This window comes from Telopea speciosissima, chromosome 2 (assembly GCF_018873765.1).
Source record: "Telopea speciosissima isolate NSW1024214 ecotype Mountain lineage chromosome 2, Tspe_v1, whole genome shotgun sequence".
NCBI lineage: Eukaryota > Viridiplantae > Streptophyta > Magnoliopsida > Proteales > Proteaceae > Telopea > Telopea speciosissima.
In genome coordinates, this window is record NC_057917.1 from 7,715,202 (window position 1) to 7,733,231 (window position 18,030).

Below are 18,030 nucleotides of genomic sequence, written 5' to 3' on the forward strand. Positions count from 1 at the left end.
GGCAACTAGGCATTTGTTAGGAATAAAATTGTAAAGGTAAAGAGTTCAAATCCCCATTCATAGATTATAATGCGAGACTCCGCTACTGCGGGTTTGGGGAGGGTTATAATGTACGAAGTCTTACCCCCACTTCATGGAGAAGTGGTTTCTCGACTTGAACCCATCGAACCTTACCGTTGTGTCGAGGTTCACCCTCTATTTCTCTCTCAACTAAATTAAACTAAGGGAGAGGGTTGTGTGAGCAAGAGGAGCGTACCAATGAGACGTGGTGGAATGGTTTCATTTATAGAAAGGTAAGCAAGGTCAATTCAGGTGAGGAGGGGAGAGAAAGGGTGCAGCTTACCCTTCCCGATGACTCAAAAGAAACTTTTTCCTTGAGCTAAACCCAATCAAACCTCCATTCTCTTAGTTGGTTTTTAATATTTACTAGGGAGAGGGTTCTCCATGACTCTAAAGGGAATCTCCACACCACAAAAATGGCAACACAAATAACAATGATCTCGATGGATCCACATGGGTCAGGGTAAGAGAAAGAAAACAATAAAAAAAACTTATGTGCGACGAAGATCGTATCTAGTGACATTATATACATGTTTACATTCTCTCTTCATCTTGACACTTTATCTCGAACCATGTCTCACCTTCTCACACTTCTATTCCACACCGCCGGCATGGCTATCCCATGCCCATTTTTTTTTTTTTCTCTCTCCCAATTGTTCATGTTTGGCGATGATGATATAAATATGATCAGTTTCTCTCTCTCCCTCTCTCGCCCTTTCTTCCTCATGCCATCTCTTTCTCCTAATTGTGTATGAAAAGGAAGAGTTTTTGAGTTTCGAGTTTTAGTAGTAGGAAGGAAGGAGTAGTGACTTTTTTGAGGGTACAGCGAGTAGTGGTTGTCCATGTCGAAGTCCCTCTTGTAAGTAAAAAGTGTTACAAACATTGGCAAAGCTCCTACATTGCCCGTAACAAACATCAATGGTTTATGCTGGTCACCCTTTTTCCTTACGTTCTTGAAGATTTCTCATCTTTTCCTCTCTTGACTATTGAGTCTTCCCTAGAGGCTTTTTCAGTATTCTTTTCTAATTCCTTCAACTCTTCTTCTTCTTCTCTCCTTCCTCCAATACATATTTTTCTGGTTCAAAGCTTCAACTTTCAAGCACTACCATTTTTGAGTTTTAACACAACTACCCACACCCACCTGTTAAACATCTTTGCATGATCGGATTCTTAAGCACCCACCACTCCATTCATTCCTCTGCTATATCACCCGCTTCTTCTCTCCTTCTCTCCATATATGTGTTTGTGTTATTGGCATGGAATCTATAATGGGTCCCGCCCTTACGAATTTTGTTTCGTTTGTTTGATTTTGGTTCGCTGACGTTGGTAGGCATCTCTGAACTTCCAATTCCTTGGGTCTTGGAGTTTCGATGGGACCAGTGAGAGGGTTCAAGAAGAGGAGGAAGGTTGAGAAGAAGTTCGAGCAAAACGCTTCTGCGTCTTCGGAACAAGAGGAGCGTGCCGATTGGTGGGACGAGTTCTCCAGGAGGATTGCTGGTATATCTTCCTTTTCTTTTTTGATTCCATGTGTTGATATTATTGATATTGCTCTCGTTGGGATTGAATTGTGTGATGGTGATGATTTTCTCTGTTAGGTTTCCTGATTGTGTCTCGGTTCTACTATAGTGACATGGGTTCAATCCAGTTTTTGAGTGTTATTGTTTCTGATACAAGTGTGCCCATGACCTATTTAAAATGCATTTGGGTACCTTTTAAGGGGAACCCCAATCTTCCATTTCATGTCAATTCCCACTTATCTCTGACTCTTCCTGATGTCATTCTGGGTTTTTGATAAACATGATTAGATTGGATACTGAGAAGATGCAATGCATGTGATGAATCAGATATACTTGATGGTATTGCTTGTGGAACTGATGAGAATCTGTCCCATTGCCTCTTCTTGAAACTTTGAAGGGTTACAAACTATATGTTATCATGTCCTTCCGTATATTAGTTAATTTCTTACTCGGCCAATCTGCACTTCACTGACGTACCATGAAGTCATTTGAACTTTGATTGTAGAAAGGAGTTAAAGTTCCCTGCTTTTGCTCCTGTGATTAGGTGGAGATAGAGCATGCTGCTGACAACATGACACATTAGCTATTTTTAGATGTCACATATATTCAAAGGCTTATGATAAGCTCTACATATACGGGCTGGATCACTCAATGTATAGCGAAATGACCAACACTCGTATACCTGTCAATTGTTATGGTTTACCAGAAAATTCACGAACTATTTCTAAACTAGATTCAGAAAGTTCCGATTTTTTAATACTTCAACTTTTCTGTATTTGTAGGGGTGTGGCATTGGGTCTTCTAGTACTCCAGCTATTTTAACTAGAGTTTGGGAGCTAGGTGTTGGATCAATAAAATAAAAATAAAAATAAAAGATAAAAAAAATATGAATGGATTAACCCTCTATTTGTCCAATAGGGCTTAATACTGATGAAGTATCCTGGTGCCTGGGACTGGTGGGGTGGTAGTGTTATACTGTTATGCAATGCCAGGTGAGATCTGGTGTTTTCCTCTTTCACTCGCTTGGGCATGTTTTTTTCAACAGGGATGCTGAAACTAAAGGTTTACTGGATGGACATAGGAACAGTTAGGAACTTGATCTACTTAAGGTGGTGGAAGAAATTGACCACTTTTTGGTTTTTTTTGGATAAGTTTTTTTGTGGTTCATAGTTTAGTGAAGATGCCTGGCCACCTTTGGCATAGTTACTTGGGACTATATGTTGTGTAAGAGGCTGACCAGTTGGAAGCCACAGTTGGGCATAGGTCTTCAGAAGGTAATCAAGTACCTGATCTGCTGGAATCAGGGATGCTGTACATTGTAACCAATTATATACATCTGTTAGTCTATTTCCAACAAATGGCAAGCTTTTTTTTTTTTTTTTTTTTAAAGATAAAATCTCCCTGATCCTGGATTGGATGCTTGTAATTGTGGAATGAGCATGCTCGTTTTGCCTCTGGTCACACCATTAATTCTGTTACCCTCAAACCATTTTTTGCTGATTAAGCTAATTCAAGCTTAACCCTAATTTCTTTCATAGTCATAATGCCTGTCCTAAATAGGATGTACTGTAGAATCTTTAGTTCCAACCCCTCTTTTTAAATTTTAATACCGAGCATAATATCTCCTCTTCAAATTTATGACCTTAAAAGTTTCTTTGACCCCTAGTTCCATAGTTGTCAGGCGTCGCCTAGGCATCCAGGCACCTTGGTTGCCTTCTTGTTGTCACCTTGCGTCCAGGCTCCCCCTCCAACGCCTAGACGTTGTGACAACTTTGCCTAGTTCTAGTTTCTATGTGATTTAGCTGAGTTTTGTTTACACAAATTATTCCTTGCTGGCTTGATTTTTGGAAGATATACATTTCTGTGTGTAAATTTCCTCGATTTGAATTCCTTAGGTATTTCTTGGTTGGGCTGTAGAGCATGCTTATGAAAAAGGTAGTTCCACGGTCAAGGTATTCTTTTGGGTAGATCTGTAATTTGCATTTGATGAACTAATGACACAACAAATGGTCGCACCTGATAAATAGAATGTCTTTTAGGTGTTCTCCCTTGAGGTTTGCCTTATACTCCTTGCTTTCACCTTGGATTTTCTAAATTGCAAACTCCCTACTTTAAGAGTTCATTTTGCAGCCTTGCCATTTGGTTCAATTAGCTGCTTACTGATCCAATTCCAAACCCATGAATCTGAATAATTGTAGTTTCAGAAGTGATCCATTCAACAGGACAAGAGAAGATAATTTTCTCACTGCCAAATAATTATGATTTACTCATTTACTGCTATCGACTACCATGACCATCATGTTGTCATCAAGTTCACCTGTGGTCTGACAACTCTGACCTGGTCATAGTTGGATAGGAATTGAAAGCTGAGTATCTTTCAAAACAGCCAAGAAGGGTGAAAGCATCAGATCTAGGCATGTATTCAGAAGCATTGTTTTTGAGTGAGGTCAAATATGGGTCTATGGTTGGCTCCATAAAACGATTGGAGGGGTGGTGGAAAGCTAGGTTGCTTGGAGTTTTTGTTTTCCTTTTATTTTTTCCCCCTTCTTAATCTTAGTCTGGCTCATGAGTTCTATCATGTTGTTGGGCCTGTTTTGCATTGTTACTATCTGTCCAAACATAATAGTAAGGCTCCCCCTCCCCCTTTGAGCCCGAATATTTTACTGAGAGATCCATCCTATGGATTGTTCAGGTTACACGAGTCCTAAAATCTGAGTACGGTAAGGCTCCAAAATGTAGAACTCTATAATTTGGTTTGGAGTTTCAGATACATTTCTTCAAAGGTGTGATGCTGTCATGTGCTGGAGTGATTCTAGATTAATCCTAGTTTGTCATTTCTTTCTGTCTTTTTAAATTTTTTCTTATAAAATGGCTGATTATTTCTATTTTCCATTTACACTACCAGCCATGAGAAATTTAGCTGTTTCAGACCCTGATCGTAGAATCTGTGAACCTTTCATCTAATTTCATGAATCGATGGCATACATACATTGTATGGCGGTAAGCCTTGTTAATTTCTACATAATTGAGTTCAACCCCATTAAACCTGCTTCAGTACCTGTGTCCAGTTCCTTGTACCCAGTTAGCACCTTGTAACCAGTCTAAAACTCCTAACCCCTTTAAAACCTTTAGGTCCTAACCTTACATCCTAACATCAATGACATCAATTGGACGCTTGATCTTCCATGGGAGAATTTGTGGAGGTGATGGTGTATGCCATGAGTGCTATGATCACATTTTCTAGTCATAGACCTAATATCCAAAAGGCTGATTCATATTAAAGAGAGGAAGATGAAGAAGTGTTACTTCATCTAGTGAATTGCTAATAATTTGGGAGAGAAGATTAGATAGGAGAAACAAAATTGGATGGAAGAATAAACTAGTGGTCTCTACGTTTGTTATTGACCAAAGAGGTCCCTTCACGTGGATAGCTCATCCCTATCTGTATAAGGAGAGCGTAGAAAAAAATTCAAGATTCTTCTGTTGAAAGGAAAAAGAAAAAGCCCTTTCATGAAATGCCCCAAAATCTCAAAAATACATGAATTCCATGGAGGAGGTGGGATGTGAAGCAACATTTAAAAAAAAAAAAAAATAGTGTGGTGTGCACACACACACAGAGTGAGCTCCACAAGGGATTCTTAAAACTACAACATCCAGGGCTGTCCCAGCCACATTAGATCACAGCAAGGGTCGTCTCTGTACTGGCACACCAACTCCAGTAAAACAATTGAGCACCACAAAAATGAAATCCGTATTTATGCACTAGAGAAAAATCCTTATATATCAGCTGAAGACAAAACAAAGTCCTGCTTCTCAAAACATGAAAAACCAATAGAAATTAAAGGAACTACCATAAGAATTAACGAACACGTGAGTCTGCACTAACCCTATTGAAGATTGCTTAAAGAGACATACCAAAATCACTTAGTAATAGACATAGTTCGAAATCTCGGTTGAAACCACCAAAATTTCCTGAAATATTTTGGTTCATCTAAGGTCGAAATGGAACTGGGGGTGACTCAGTAGGAATGCAGGGTTTTGACTAAAATTTTTGCATTTCGGTCGAAATTTCGGTTTTGATTTGGTTTCGGTACAAAACATTATATATAAAAGCACTATTTCAACCGATTTCGTGAATTTCAAGTGGTTTTGCTTGTTAGAAGGGAAAAATCCAAAAAACTCCAGATTTGGTATTTTTGGCCAAATCACCTACATTTCTTGTGGAGCAAAGTGTTGGGGACTACTACAAGGCATCAACAGTGACGATTTTCTGCATATTACCAAGGTTTCTGTAAGATTCAAACTTAGAGGTAATGTCCTTTTTCCTCAAAGGTTTTGAGCCTTCCTAAAACTTTATGTAGTACTAACATAGAGTTGGAGGAACGGTTTCGTAGGGGTGTTTTAACCTTTTATTGCACACTTGTACTTGACTACTTGTAACACTGTGACATTGTGTCATATCAAATGGTTTTTCTTCATTCCTAATGCATATTTTAGTTGTTTTTATTGAATTTTATGTGTTCTAATTCTGAATTATGTATAGGACAAACCATATTTGAGGAAGTACATAGCAGGGTGCGGCGTACACTACCAACCTAGGGTATGAAACCGCACTACTATTTGGGTGTGTGTTTTCACAATTTAAAGGTTCTAATAAGTTTAGATATACTTAATTAAGGTTTTCCCTCAAGTTTCGGGCCGAAATACAGCCATTTGACCACCGAAATGGCCAAACGAAATCACCAGCCGAAACATGTAGAGTTTCGATCGAAACCAAAATCTCAAACCTTGGTAATAGAAGAACAAGCTGGTGAATAGGAAGTACGAATCTGAACAAAATCCTGCAGCTATAATATTTGAGATTCCACAAGCATCATTTTGTCGCAAGAGAATCTGTGACTGCGATGATGGTTGCAGTGAGTACAGTGATCTCATTTATAGCTTAGTCTGTGGCAGGGCTTTTTTGGAGTAAAAATACCACGAGGAATATGAAGATGGACACAAAGAATAGAAACAAGCACGAGTTTATTTAGATAATTGCATTTAATTTGAGAATGAACAGATTTGGACCCTAGAGAAGGAAGAAGAGTCCAAAGGCCTTGGAAATCCTCATTTCTTTCTCTCCAAACAAAACTTCTACAGCAGACGTCTCCTGGTAGAAAAAGAAGAGACTCCCCCCCCCCTCCCCCCCCCCAAAAAAAAAAAAGGGGGGGGGGGGGAGGAAAGGCCAACCCTTATGTAATATAGTCCAAAATCTCAAATTTACATGAATGCTATCTTCTCACTCAAGCGTATGCATACCCCTGGAATTCTGGAAAGTTACACTAGCACTACCCAAACGTAGCAAAATATGGATAAATAGGGTTGAAAGTTGAAAGCAGAGCAGCATTTATTGAGTCCAATGTACAAATAAGTGTCCCCCCCCCCCTCCTCCCCAGTTAAAAAAATTCTCTTGTATATCTTTCATAATTGAAGTAACCAAAATCCTAGTTATTACCTACCAGCCAGCCGCCAAACCTTCTTTGTGTTCATAATTCTTTGAATCCTTCACTACCTTAAATCAAATCTCATTTGAAACCCTAAACTTAAATTCTTTAATCCTATTTTCCAATTAAAGGCCTGCATCACTGTAATGTGTTAGGATTTGATTTTTTTTATGAAATTTTATTTTGGGTCACAAGCAAAGAAATCACATGAAGGCCCTCTCAATGCGTAATATACATCGTAGAGACAGGGTATGTTTTTGGAATTAGGAGCTTGGCATGGGAAACCCATTTGGATATGTTTTGGATTTTCTGTTTTTTTGGGCAGGGGGAGGGGGTGGAGCATAAGGAAGTTTGTACAGACTACAGAGGTATTGCTGTCAATTTCTTCCAAGTGAAAGTTTAGAAGATCTGGTGGCTTTGAGAAAAGGGGAAATGTCAACACAATACTTGAAAACCAGGAGAATGCAAAGTTGACCATATTCTGTGTAGAATGTTTATGTGATTGGGTGATAATAATCTTATTGCAAACCAGTACATTTTTTGGGCTGCAGAATGTTGGTGATGTTTACCTAGCCATGTGGCTCATGCATGTTGATTTTTATTGTGGATTTTTGGACTAAAATGTCAGTATAATTTCTGTTTTCATTTTATTTGTTTCCTCTTAATTTCTTGGTGCATGCATAATTTTTTATTTTACCGGAGTAAATGTGTCTGTGGGTGTGCGGGTTAGGTGCCAGTTGTATGGATGGGTTCTTTTATTGTTTTTGGTTAATTTATGGTGGTTTGTTTCCTAGTTTGGACTGATTTTATGGAATAGTTTAGAAAGATGTTTGAGAAGCATGCCTCGAGGTGTGCCCAAGGTTGTAGCATTAGGAAAATGTCCCGACTGTACCTGAAAATGTTTGAACTCTTGAGGTCTACAGCTTAGCATGTAATTCTTACTTTAGGATACATGATAGTCATTATAGTTTTTTTTTTGGTAAAGAGAGTCATTATAGTTATGATGTTTCTGATGCACATTTTAAGAAAAAAACATGGACATCAAAGCTTAGTCAAAGTCAAATAAAACAAATTTGATAATAATTCATGTTTTTGTATAATATTAGGATGGTAAAATTTCTTCAGTATAGGATTTTTTAAAAATAAAAGGGCCATCTGGTCCTGCTTGTGCAGGGTCCTGGGAGCATAGTTTAAAGTATTGCACCATATCGTTTCGTCTCAGCCGATACGTATCGGTATCGCAGGGTATTTATACAATACAATGAGATATGTCTCTTTTTTTTTTTTTTAAAAAAAAAAAATGGTGTCAATCAGTATCGCATTTTATCAGTCGATACGACGCGATACAATACGATACGTTCCTATACTCTTGATACGATTGATTTAGGGGTTGAAAAATAATTTAAAGTATCGGTACGTATCGCATCGTATCGGCCGATACGGCGCGATACAATGCGATACGCACATTAAAAGGCACATGTGACTTCAAAATCGTGATTCCAGATACCAGAAAACACCAACAACACCTGGACGGACAAGTTTTCACCCCAAAACTTCAATTTTGTGACATCTTTGTTCAAATTTCATGCATGGGGCTTTGATTCCTTGCTGAAAAACAAATCAAATCAAAGAAACAAACTGCACTTTGGTTGAATCAAGGAAACAAACTGTAATATTGCGTATTTTTATTCTTTTTTGCTCCAAAAGTGTATTTCTATGTGTATCTTGACCATTTCCATGCATATCTGTAGCGTGCGATACATATCTCCGATATGATTCGTCTCTTAAAATCACTCCACCAATACGATACGCGATACCGATACTTTAAACCTTGCCTGGGAGGGGTGAGTTTGGAGACTGTCTTAACCTTTGGCACTTTTTTCGCAAAGTGGCCGCTCTCAAGACTTGAACTGGGGCATTTGCCCTGGCATCCTGAACCTTTTACCACCACTGCAGAATGGGATTTTAAAACTTAAAAAAATAAAGAAAAATTGTATACCTACAAACAAATGTAACTGAAGAGTTGCATTTTTGTGTGGATGATTGCAATGTACATGAGTTGAGTGTAAATTCATTTTTCCAGCATGAGGTGCTGTGCGAATAATTTATTTCTAGTGCCTCTGAGCTCCACTTCAACTCAGCCTAGTGTCCTTCATCCCAACTACTTGAGACCCGCTATGCAAGTTCTCTTCCACCATTTGACTCTAGTTATCATAGCTAACGAGCACCAAACTGAGATTGTCAGTCATGTATTGATCATCATAGGGAGGGGGATATAGATGAAGAGAATTTTTCCCATCAAATTAGTGCATGATATAGTTTTTTTCACTACCAAATAAGAGAAAAAAGGAACAGATACAACAAGAATGAATCTCAGCCTTTACATGGGGGAGGGGGAGGCATGGGCTTGTAAGATAAAGGGGGGAGGCCCTAAGAATTTACAGTAAGCCTATTTCTGTGGGAATCAATACACCGACCAGGAGACCCCAAGATCTTGGCTTTGACTTCAAAGAGAATACCCAAATCTGACGAAAGGATCTAGCTTTAGAGGTCCATTTTCTAAGGTTGCACTCAAGCCAGATGTGAGAGATAGCAGCAGCGAAAGCTAATTTTCCCACCGTGTCACAACATGATTTCCCAGCGAAAGACATGTCGACCTAGATCCATTCTCTATCAAAGGGCAGAATCTCTTCCTAGGCCAACACTTGGCTAGCAAACCATACCAAACTGTGGAGGAAAAGGAGTAGTCAAAGAATAGGTGATCCACATCTTCAGAGGCATTCCAGCAAAGGCAGCATTGGGGGGGGGGGGGGAACAGGAATCTACCGGCGGATGAGGAAGGACTGAGTGGGGAGGCAGCGGGTGAAAACCCTCTGGACTGTGAAGCTGTGACGAGGGATATGACTCTTGAACCAAACCAAATGGCGCTAGAACTTGATGCAACCACGAGGCCTAATGTGGTCCCAGGCCGACTTGGCATTGAAGAGACCTGACGAGGAGGCAGACCAAGAGACAATATCACCACTGCCAGTAGGTCTCTTGGAGATACTCGCCAAAGCACTCCAAAGAGAGGACAAAAGGGAGGATGGGGGAGGGGGGATCCAACTGCCCTGCTGAATGAAATCGGAGACCATATCCAATTTGCTGAAACCAGAGCTATAAATAGCTATATCTCACACTGATTGAAGGAGAACTCCATTGGGATGGCAGAAGTCGAGCTAGAATCTGATATAAGATCCATCATCAATATGAGATTTGATGGTCCCATAAGCAAGAGGTTTGAGCTTAAGGATTTTCCTCCAAACCCATGAAGCATCAGATGAAGGGGGAACAACCCTGATAGAGTCCTTGCGCAGGAGGTGGGAATGGACCCAATCAACTCAAACACTCTTCTGTTTGGCTGCAATCTTCCAAATCAACTTGAGAATACCGGAATGATTGACATCTTTGTTTCTTCTCAAGCCAAGGCCCCCTTCATCTTTGGGGAGACAAACAAAAGCTCAACTGACAGGGTGGAGGAATTTGGAATCACAACCCTTCTAAAAAAATGTACACATGAGAGACTTCAACTTCGAAATAGTAGACTTAGGAGACCAAAAATGCCAGACCAGTAAAGGTTTGAAACCTGAAGGACAAATCTTATCAACTCAAGGCGGTCGGCATAGGAGAGAAGCTTGCCTTTCCGAAGTTGAAGCCTTTTGTGTAGGCGATCCAAAATGGGGGAACAATGGTGAGCTGTTAACCTGGTTGGGATCAAGGGTATACCCAAGTACTTAACTGGAAGCCGGCCTAGGAGAACCCCCAGTCATCACTGTGAAGCAAGAAGAGTCGGCCTCACTGGCCCTAGCAAGGAACAGGAAGGATTTGGAATGGTTGATGTGGAGGCCTAACAAACATTGGAAGTGGCTCAGACAAGATAAAATGGACTGAATCAGAGAGGGATCATCGTTAGAGAAGATCATGAGAGCGTCAGCAAAGGCCAAATGGGAAATTTTGAGAGATTTGCATTTAATCATAGGGGAAATGAGGATCTGATCCATGCTGGATTGGATGTTTCTGAAAAGGACTTCAAGGGCAAGAGTGAAGATCTAGGGGGAGACAGGCAGCTCTGGCAGATGCCGACAGATGAGGAGAAGAATCCAGTAGGACTACCATTGACCAAAACTGAAAAGCAGGGGGAGGAAATACACAAGAAGATCCAATTGATGAAGATGGGGTGGGGAAGGACATCTTCTGCAAGACACTGATAATAAGATCCCAGGAGAATCAAAAACTTTGTGAATGCCAATTTTCATAAGAATAGAAGGGGGGAGGGATTTTCTGTCAAAGTTTCTGACAAGCTCTGAATATAGAAGGATGCTGTCTGAGATGGATCTGCCAGGGATGAAAGCTGATTGGTTGGCACTAATAAAAGAGTCAACCACCAGCTTGATATGGTTATTAAGAATCTTGGCAATGAACTTCTACAAAAGATTGCAGAGGGCAATATGCATGATATAGTAAGTGAATGCATAAATGTAAAAACTTAGGTATGTATTTTTGAAGAATACATTGCATATACATTATTTGCATACTGGACAGGAATTTACCATCAACAAAGGTGTGCAGTATTGTGTAATTGATGCATTCTTCAAAATTGAACGGGAAGATTTAAAAGATGGCTTGAAGACCACACAAGTTCTTTGGAGAACAATGGGTAATCAAGAAAGTAATGCTTAAAATGAGTGCAGTTGAACTGTGGGTGTTGAGGAAAACAAGTGGCACTATTTAAAAGGGAAAAACAAAAAGAATGCATTCATTGGAACTAATGGCTGAAGCAATGAATGGGAGATGAAAGTCAAGTTGAAGTCATTGAAAGGAAAGGACTTGAAAAACATGAAAAATTATTACTTAATAGATGATCTGGCCTTTTAGTGGAATGTCAAGAAATTCCTTCACTTGAAACTGCTTGTATGCTTGAGTGAGATGCATCACGACAATGGGTTTGATCACACCAAGCTACTGGACCTTTTATTGGGATATCTTCCCTTAGCTAGTGGAAAAGGAACATAGGTGTTGAAATTATTTATCCACCCATGTCCCCCTTTGGATAGTCCGCCGTGTTAGAGCTCCTGTATGATATACATATTGTTCCCTCCCTTTCCTACAAGGTCGGCCTTTTAGAGGAAGCGGTTCCAACATGGTATCAGAGCAGGCAGGGGTCACGGTATCGAGTCCCCCTGAGAGCGGGCAGGTGTTGAAATTATTTATCCACCCGTGTCCCCCTTTGGATAGCCCGCCGTGTTAGAGCTCCTGTATGATATACATATTGTTTCTTCCCTTTCCTACAAGGTCGGCCTTTTAGAGGAAGCGATTCCAACAATAGGATTTGTTCCATCATATCCATCATATCCCAATTCTCACTAGAGGATTTTTTTTTATCAAGTGTAAGATTTTCTTGGGGAGAAGGCAGATTATATATTATTTGAGTAATGGCCATGTTTAGGGGTTGCAACAGGGCAGATCTGGTTTGGGTATCACCAATACCATATCCAACCCTCTTAAAATATTGCAAAATCATACTTGCAATGCGAAACATGTGTGGGGTCCTCTCCTAATTTTACAAGGTAGCCGGGGTAGTACGTAAGGTTTTTCAAAATGCATACCCCACCCTTACAATTACCCAAAACTTTAATGGTGGAGCCGGGTGAGGGTACCTGCTTTAACTGGCCCAATTATAATCCCTAGCCATGTTAGCAAGTTCATATCACGTACACCTACCAGTGATTTTTTTTATAAATATATCTTTCATGAGGGGAGCATTTATCCCCTAGCACTTTGGCTGTGACCTTCCTGGTTTCAAGTAAAATTGCGACTAAATGAGGTTGGTTCTATAACCAAGTGATCCAACTTGATTAATATGTTGGCATTTTATTTAAAAAGAAAAACATAATTAACGTACTGCACAATTACTGTTCTTTTTCTTAAGACACATATTACTACACTCGTGTAATTTAATTGAAATGTATTGATGCTTTCTTCATGCTCCTATCCTTGATAAGCAGTGCTTACTTTCAACTCCAATAATGATGCATGCATGTGGTAGCTAGAGAGGAGATGCTCATTTTCAACTCCATCAATGATGCTTGGGGATGTTGGAGCCACTTGGAGTTTTCTAAATGCTTATATGATACTGTCCTTTCTGCTCTTCTCATAATTAATCTTTCTCTTTCTTTTTAATCTGTAACAAAAAATCTTATTTCCAGCTTCAAATAAAATAACAAATTACTAAAATCGTAGCGTACAAGTATAAGAAATACAAACGGTATGGTATCAGCATGTTATCACAAAATCATATACAGAAAAACAATAGAGATAGCAACATTGATCTTAATTCCAAATAGATGACCAGCTGGATCCAAAATATGCCCTTTGAAGACTGGCTTGTTCCCAAGCTAACAAATATTTGCCAGCATGAGCACAATTTCGTAGGATTTAAAGATCTTTTGCCCTTCAAACAAACTATTCGTCAATACAATTATATGTCGGCTATTGATGTGTCCTTAGTTGGTCTTGTAAAGATCTGTTTCAGGAATATTAAGATGCCAAAATAAATACTTTTTTGGAATTTATTATTCTAGGAAATTTAATTGGTCCCTTTCTGAAAGGAATTCTCCATTCAGAAATCCATGGACTAAATTTAGTTATTTGACTCTTAGGGTTTTTATAAAATAATTTTAAGTGCACATTTTAGCAAATCAGGTATTACATGTTTTAATGAGGCCACAATCACTCAATCAGAATAATCTGAAAATGGTTAAGAACTTTGTCAGTACCTTGTTATCCACAACCTAGGTCTTTTACCAAACTGATCTTTGGAACTTCTGTGCATAACTTCAAATGACAATGATCCTGGTGCTTTTTGTTGTTGTTTAAATTGTGCAAGAATGATAATGTATGCCAAGGGCAAGGAAAAGTACAGATTATAAACACAAGCCCTGCATAATGAATGCAATACTTTATCTTTCCTGGCCTTCTCTTCTGTTAAATTTTTGGCAGGTTTTCTTATGCTTGCCGTAGAGTTTTACCTCTGATTTGTAATTTTTGGGGGATAAGATTCCATTGTTTCTAAGAATCTGTTTTGTCAACTCCAAGGAAGTATGTGCGTTTCTTTTGATTAGATCAATTTATTCTAAGATAGTGGAGATTAGGCCTGATAGCAGCTGGTGTTCTTCCTGCTTTGCATGATTGCAAAAAGAATAATAAATTCTTCTGTCTGAATGGCCAAACTTGTGACATGTCTCTCTCTCTTTTTTTTTTTTTAACAGGGCCCTTGTCTCTATCAAAGGGTTTGGATAAATTTGAGTCTGTCTTCAAGATCTCAAGAAAGACCTTTAATTACATCTGCTCACTTGTGAAGGACGAGTTGACATCTAAGCCATCAAACTTCACTTGGACAAATGGCAAGCCCCTCTCTATAAATGACCAGGTTGCTGTCGCTCTACGAAGGTTAAGCTCTGGTGAGTCACTGTTGACAATTGGTGAGTCATTTGGAATGAATCATTCAGCTGTTTCCCAAGTGACCTGGCGGTTTGTGGAGGCCATGGAAGAGAGAGGGCTTCACCACCTCCAGTGGCCTGCCACAGAAGAGGAGATGACACAGCTAAAATCCAAGTTTGAGAGGATCCGGGGCCTTCCAAACTGTTGTGGTGCAATTGATACCACTCACATCATGATGTGTTCGCCTACAGTAGACCCCACAAATGATGTGTGGTATGATCGTGAGAAGAATCACAGCATGGTCTTGCAGGCAATTGTTGACCCTGAAATGAGGTTCAGGGACATTGTGACTGGATGGCCAGGAAGCATGAGTGACTCCCTTGTGCTACGCAGTTCAGGCTTTTTCAATCTTTGTGAAAAAGGGAAGAGGCTAAATGGGAAGCAGATTGAACTGTCCAAAGGTTCAGAAGTAAGGGAATACATAATTGGAGATGCAGGGTTCCCCCTTCTACCCTGGCTTGTCGTGCCCTATCAGGGGAAAGAGCTTTCTGAGACCAGGGCTGAGTTCAACAAGCGTCTCTTTGCAACAAGGATGGTGGCGCAGAGGGCCTTGGCAAGGTTGAAGGAGATGTGGAGGATCATTCAAGGAGTGATGTGGAGACCAGACAAGAATAAATTACCAAGGATTATTCTTGTTTGTTGCTTGCTGCACAACATTGTGATCGATCTAGAGGATGAGGTACAGGACGAGATGCCCTTGTCTCATCACCACGACTCTGGTTATCGGCAGCAGATTTGCGAACCAGTCGACAAGCATTTGTCAATCCTGAGAGACAATCTGTCTCTCTACTTGTCTGGAAGATTACCATCTTGAAACACAAGCCATCTCAGATGCTTGCCAAGAGACGATGTTCGAATGATCAGTGAACTCATTGATCATGGTTGAATTTCCTAGTTAAAATTGTTAGTTTAGTTGTTTTTACAGGAGTATTTGTGACAAAAATCTGGCAGTTATTGAAGGTCATATTTCCTTTCCCAATTCCAGTGTACAGAATCAAGATGGGGACAGTAGATTGCATGGATCATTCAGCAGTTCAGAAGGCAATGTGAGAACCAGATCTTTCTCCAGATACACATACTGAACTACAACATGGAATATCAAGCTTTTTTCCGCTTCTCCAGCATGATATAGCTCACCTTATAATTTTTGTTCATTGGGATCTTCATTCTTTATTGCCTTCATTGTCATCTCTCTTTGTGCGGTAGTATTTAACCAAATTTGTGCTGGAAGAAGTGCTCGATCTGGTCCTTGCATAAACTCTGCTGCATGCGCAGCATTGCAGGTAATCTCAAACTTGGACATGGCTGAACATTTGCCAGTGTACAGGCTAGAATGTAGATTTTGTCAATAGTTATGTTGGGATAGTTTTTGCAAATGTTTTTGGGCAACTTCATTGACCCAATCAACTATGATGAAAATTGAAAGGGAAGCCGTATGCTCGACGGCCTTTCTAGCGAGGCTTTCTTGGACTGCCATGTGATTTGAGCCAGGTGGGGGGCTGATGTGGCCATCCTCACTGTTGGATAGATAGGCTATCCTCATGATCGACTGCATTTCATTGTTCTAAATGTGACTCACCCATATAATGGATTTTCCTCTTAAACTTTCAACTTTTTTTTTTCTCAAATCCTAAAAAAAAAGAACATTTTTCTCAATGTTCCAAACTATTTTCTGGGTCAGAAAAACATTGCAAAACTAGCTGAAGCTTAAGTAGAACACTGGAATTATGGAGTATCCTCTTCCTTTTGATTGAAAGAGTAAGTGGTCACACTGCACCTAATGAACTATATCTATTTTGGGGTTGAGATCCTTGTCATTCTGACTAATTTCTTCATGGGCTTTGCTAACTTCACATAAATATGTGAAGGATGTTGCTCACAGACCACAATTCGAACATGTGATGGGTTATATTTTCCTGTTATGCTCATGAGGCCTACTTAATATCTGAGGTTAGAGACCCATGTGACAATAATATATATATATTTTTTTTCCTAGGAAAATGAATAAACTGTTTTTAGCTGATTATGTTTTTATTTTTTCAGTTTTTGTTGCCATTAGAAAACATGTTTTTTATGATTAAATTGTTATTTTCCCCTCTCCCACAAGAATAGAAACTATACATGTAATAAGGGTGATTCTTTTAGCAGTGGGGAAATCAAATGCTTTTAGTAATTCAATCATAGATTAGAATTTACTATTGTGATTTACCATTATTAAAAATATTAAATGAACAGTAATGATGCAAATCAAAAGTTTAAAAATGCTAAAATATAACGATTGATTGGAGGTTGGGATTTGAGAAGCTTGTGGGCAACCCATCCTCTTGAGTCTCAAGTGGAAACCTTATTGGTTCTAACTGCCAATCTAAACTCCTTTCGACGGAGATGACATGGAAAAAAAAAAAGTATCGAGTCGCTCACTCGATAGAGGATAAGCACCGGCACCGCCTGTAGGGTACATCACCTGAAAAATCAAATGTCCTCTATAGATTAGGAATTGTCAAGTGCCAATGTGCCATGAGCAAAGCTATCAAAATATGTCATTCATTCAAATTCATCACTACACACTTCTTCATCAATGATTTAAACAAAGACTTTAGAGAAACAAACCTTCTTTTGATATGATATTTTTCTTAGGAGAGTTTGACAATTTTGACTATAATGCTTCATTAACAATAAATCATTATATCTATTATTTTTACTCACTTGAATTGCCTTAAAAGAAAGAGAAATTTTTGAATTTTCAATTAGTATTTTGCGTCATGTGATTTAATTGTCATTGTAAATACTAGCATAATCTAATGTTACTATCACTATTAAGGATAACTATCATTTGGCTAATATTACATTGAGAGAGGGTTTCCATGATGTCAGTGTGGAGGGAATTTGCACGTCACATCAATGACAATGCAGTGAACGATAAACTAACTCCCTTGTGAGAGGAAAATAGTACCCTAGCATTGTGGAAATCTTTTTCCCTATTACATTATATTAACACACACACACAACAAAAAAAAAAAAAAGAACCGGGGGGGGGGGGGGGTATGCATGATTAGTGATTGTGTTTGTTTTGTGAATTTGGACATATTCATGCTATGCGAGGATACTGAAAAAAAACAGAGAAGCTGTGTTTGAGTGATAATGGAGTATTCCTCCATAGAAGGTGGCATGTAGCATGAATGTTAGTTAAGGAGGACTAAGCTTATTGACTTAAGAATTATACAAAAGGAAGTCTCCAAGGTAGTAATTTGAAAAGGAATTTTTTAGGTTCCCCAATCCTCACCCTCCCCAGAACAACGAATCATGAAATGATGAAGGTACTAAGTTCACAAGGCTTCCGCCATTGCAGGGTCTGAGTAGGGTCATTATATATGCAATCTGAACTCCCGGTTCACAAAGAAGCTGTTCTCAACTTGAACCCACAGCCA

At 39.3% G+C, this 18,030-nt stretch overlaps 1 protein-coding gene across 1 annotated transcript; it reads left to right on the top strand.

Moving 5' to 3' along the window:
* Positions 1–1,004: 1,004 nt before the first annotated feature.
* On the top strand, positions 1,005–16,110 carry LOC122649654 (protein ALP1-like). Its single transcript, XM_043842888.1, has 2 exons — positions 1,005–1,557; positions 14,371–16,110. The coding sequence occupies exons 1-2, from the start codon at positions 1,431–1,433 to the stop codon at positions 15,414–15,416; spliced, it is 1,173 nt and encodes a 390-aa protein (XP_043698823.1). The 5' UTR covers positions 1,005–1,430; the 3' UTR covers positions 15,417–16,110.
* The last annotated feature ends 1,920 nt before the right edge of the window (positions 16,111–18,030 follow it).

Coding starts and splice junctions, on each gene's coding strand:
- LOC122649654 (XM_043842888.1), top strand. CDS start 1,431: ATGGGACCAGTGAGAGGGTTCAAGAAGAGGAGGAAGGTTGAGAAGAAG. Junction 1,558..14,370: donor GTTCTCCAGGAGGATTGCTG/GTATATCTTCCT, acceptor TTTTTTTAACAG/GGCCCTTGTCTCTATCAAAG.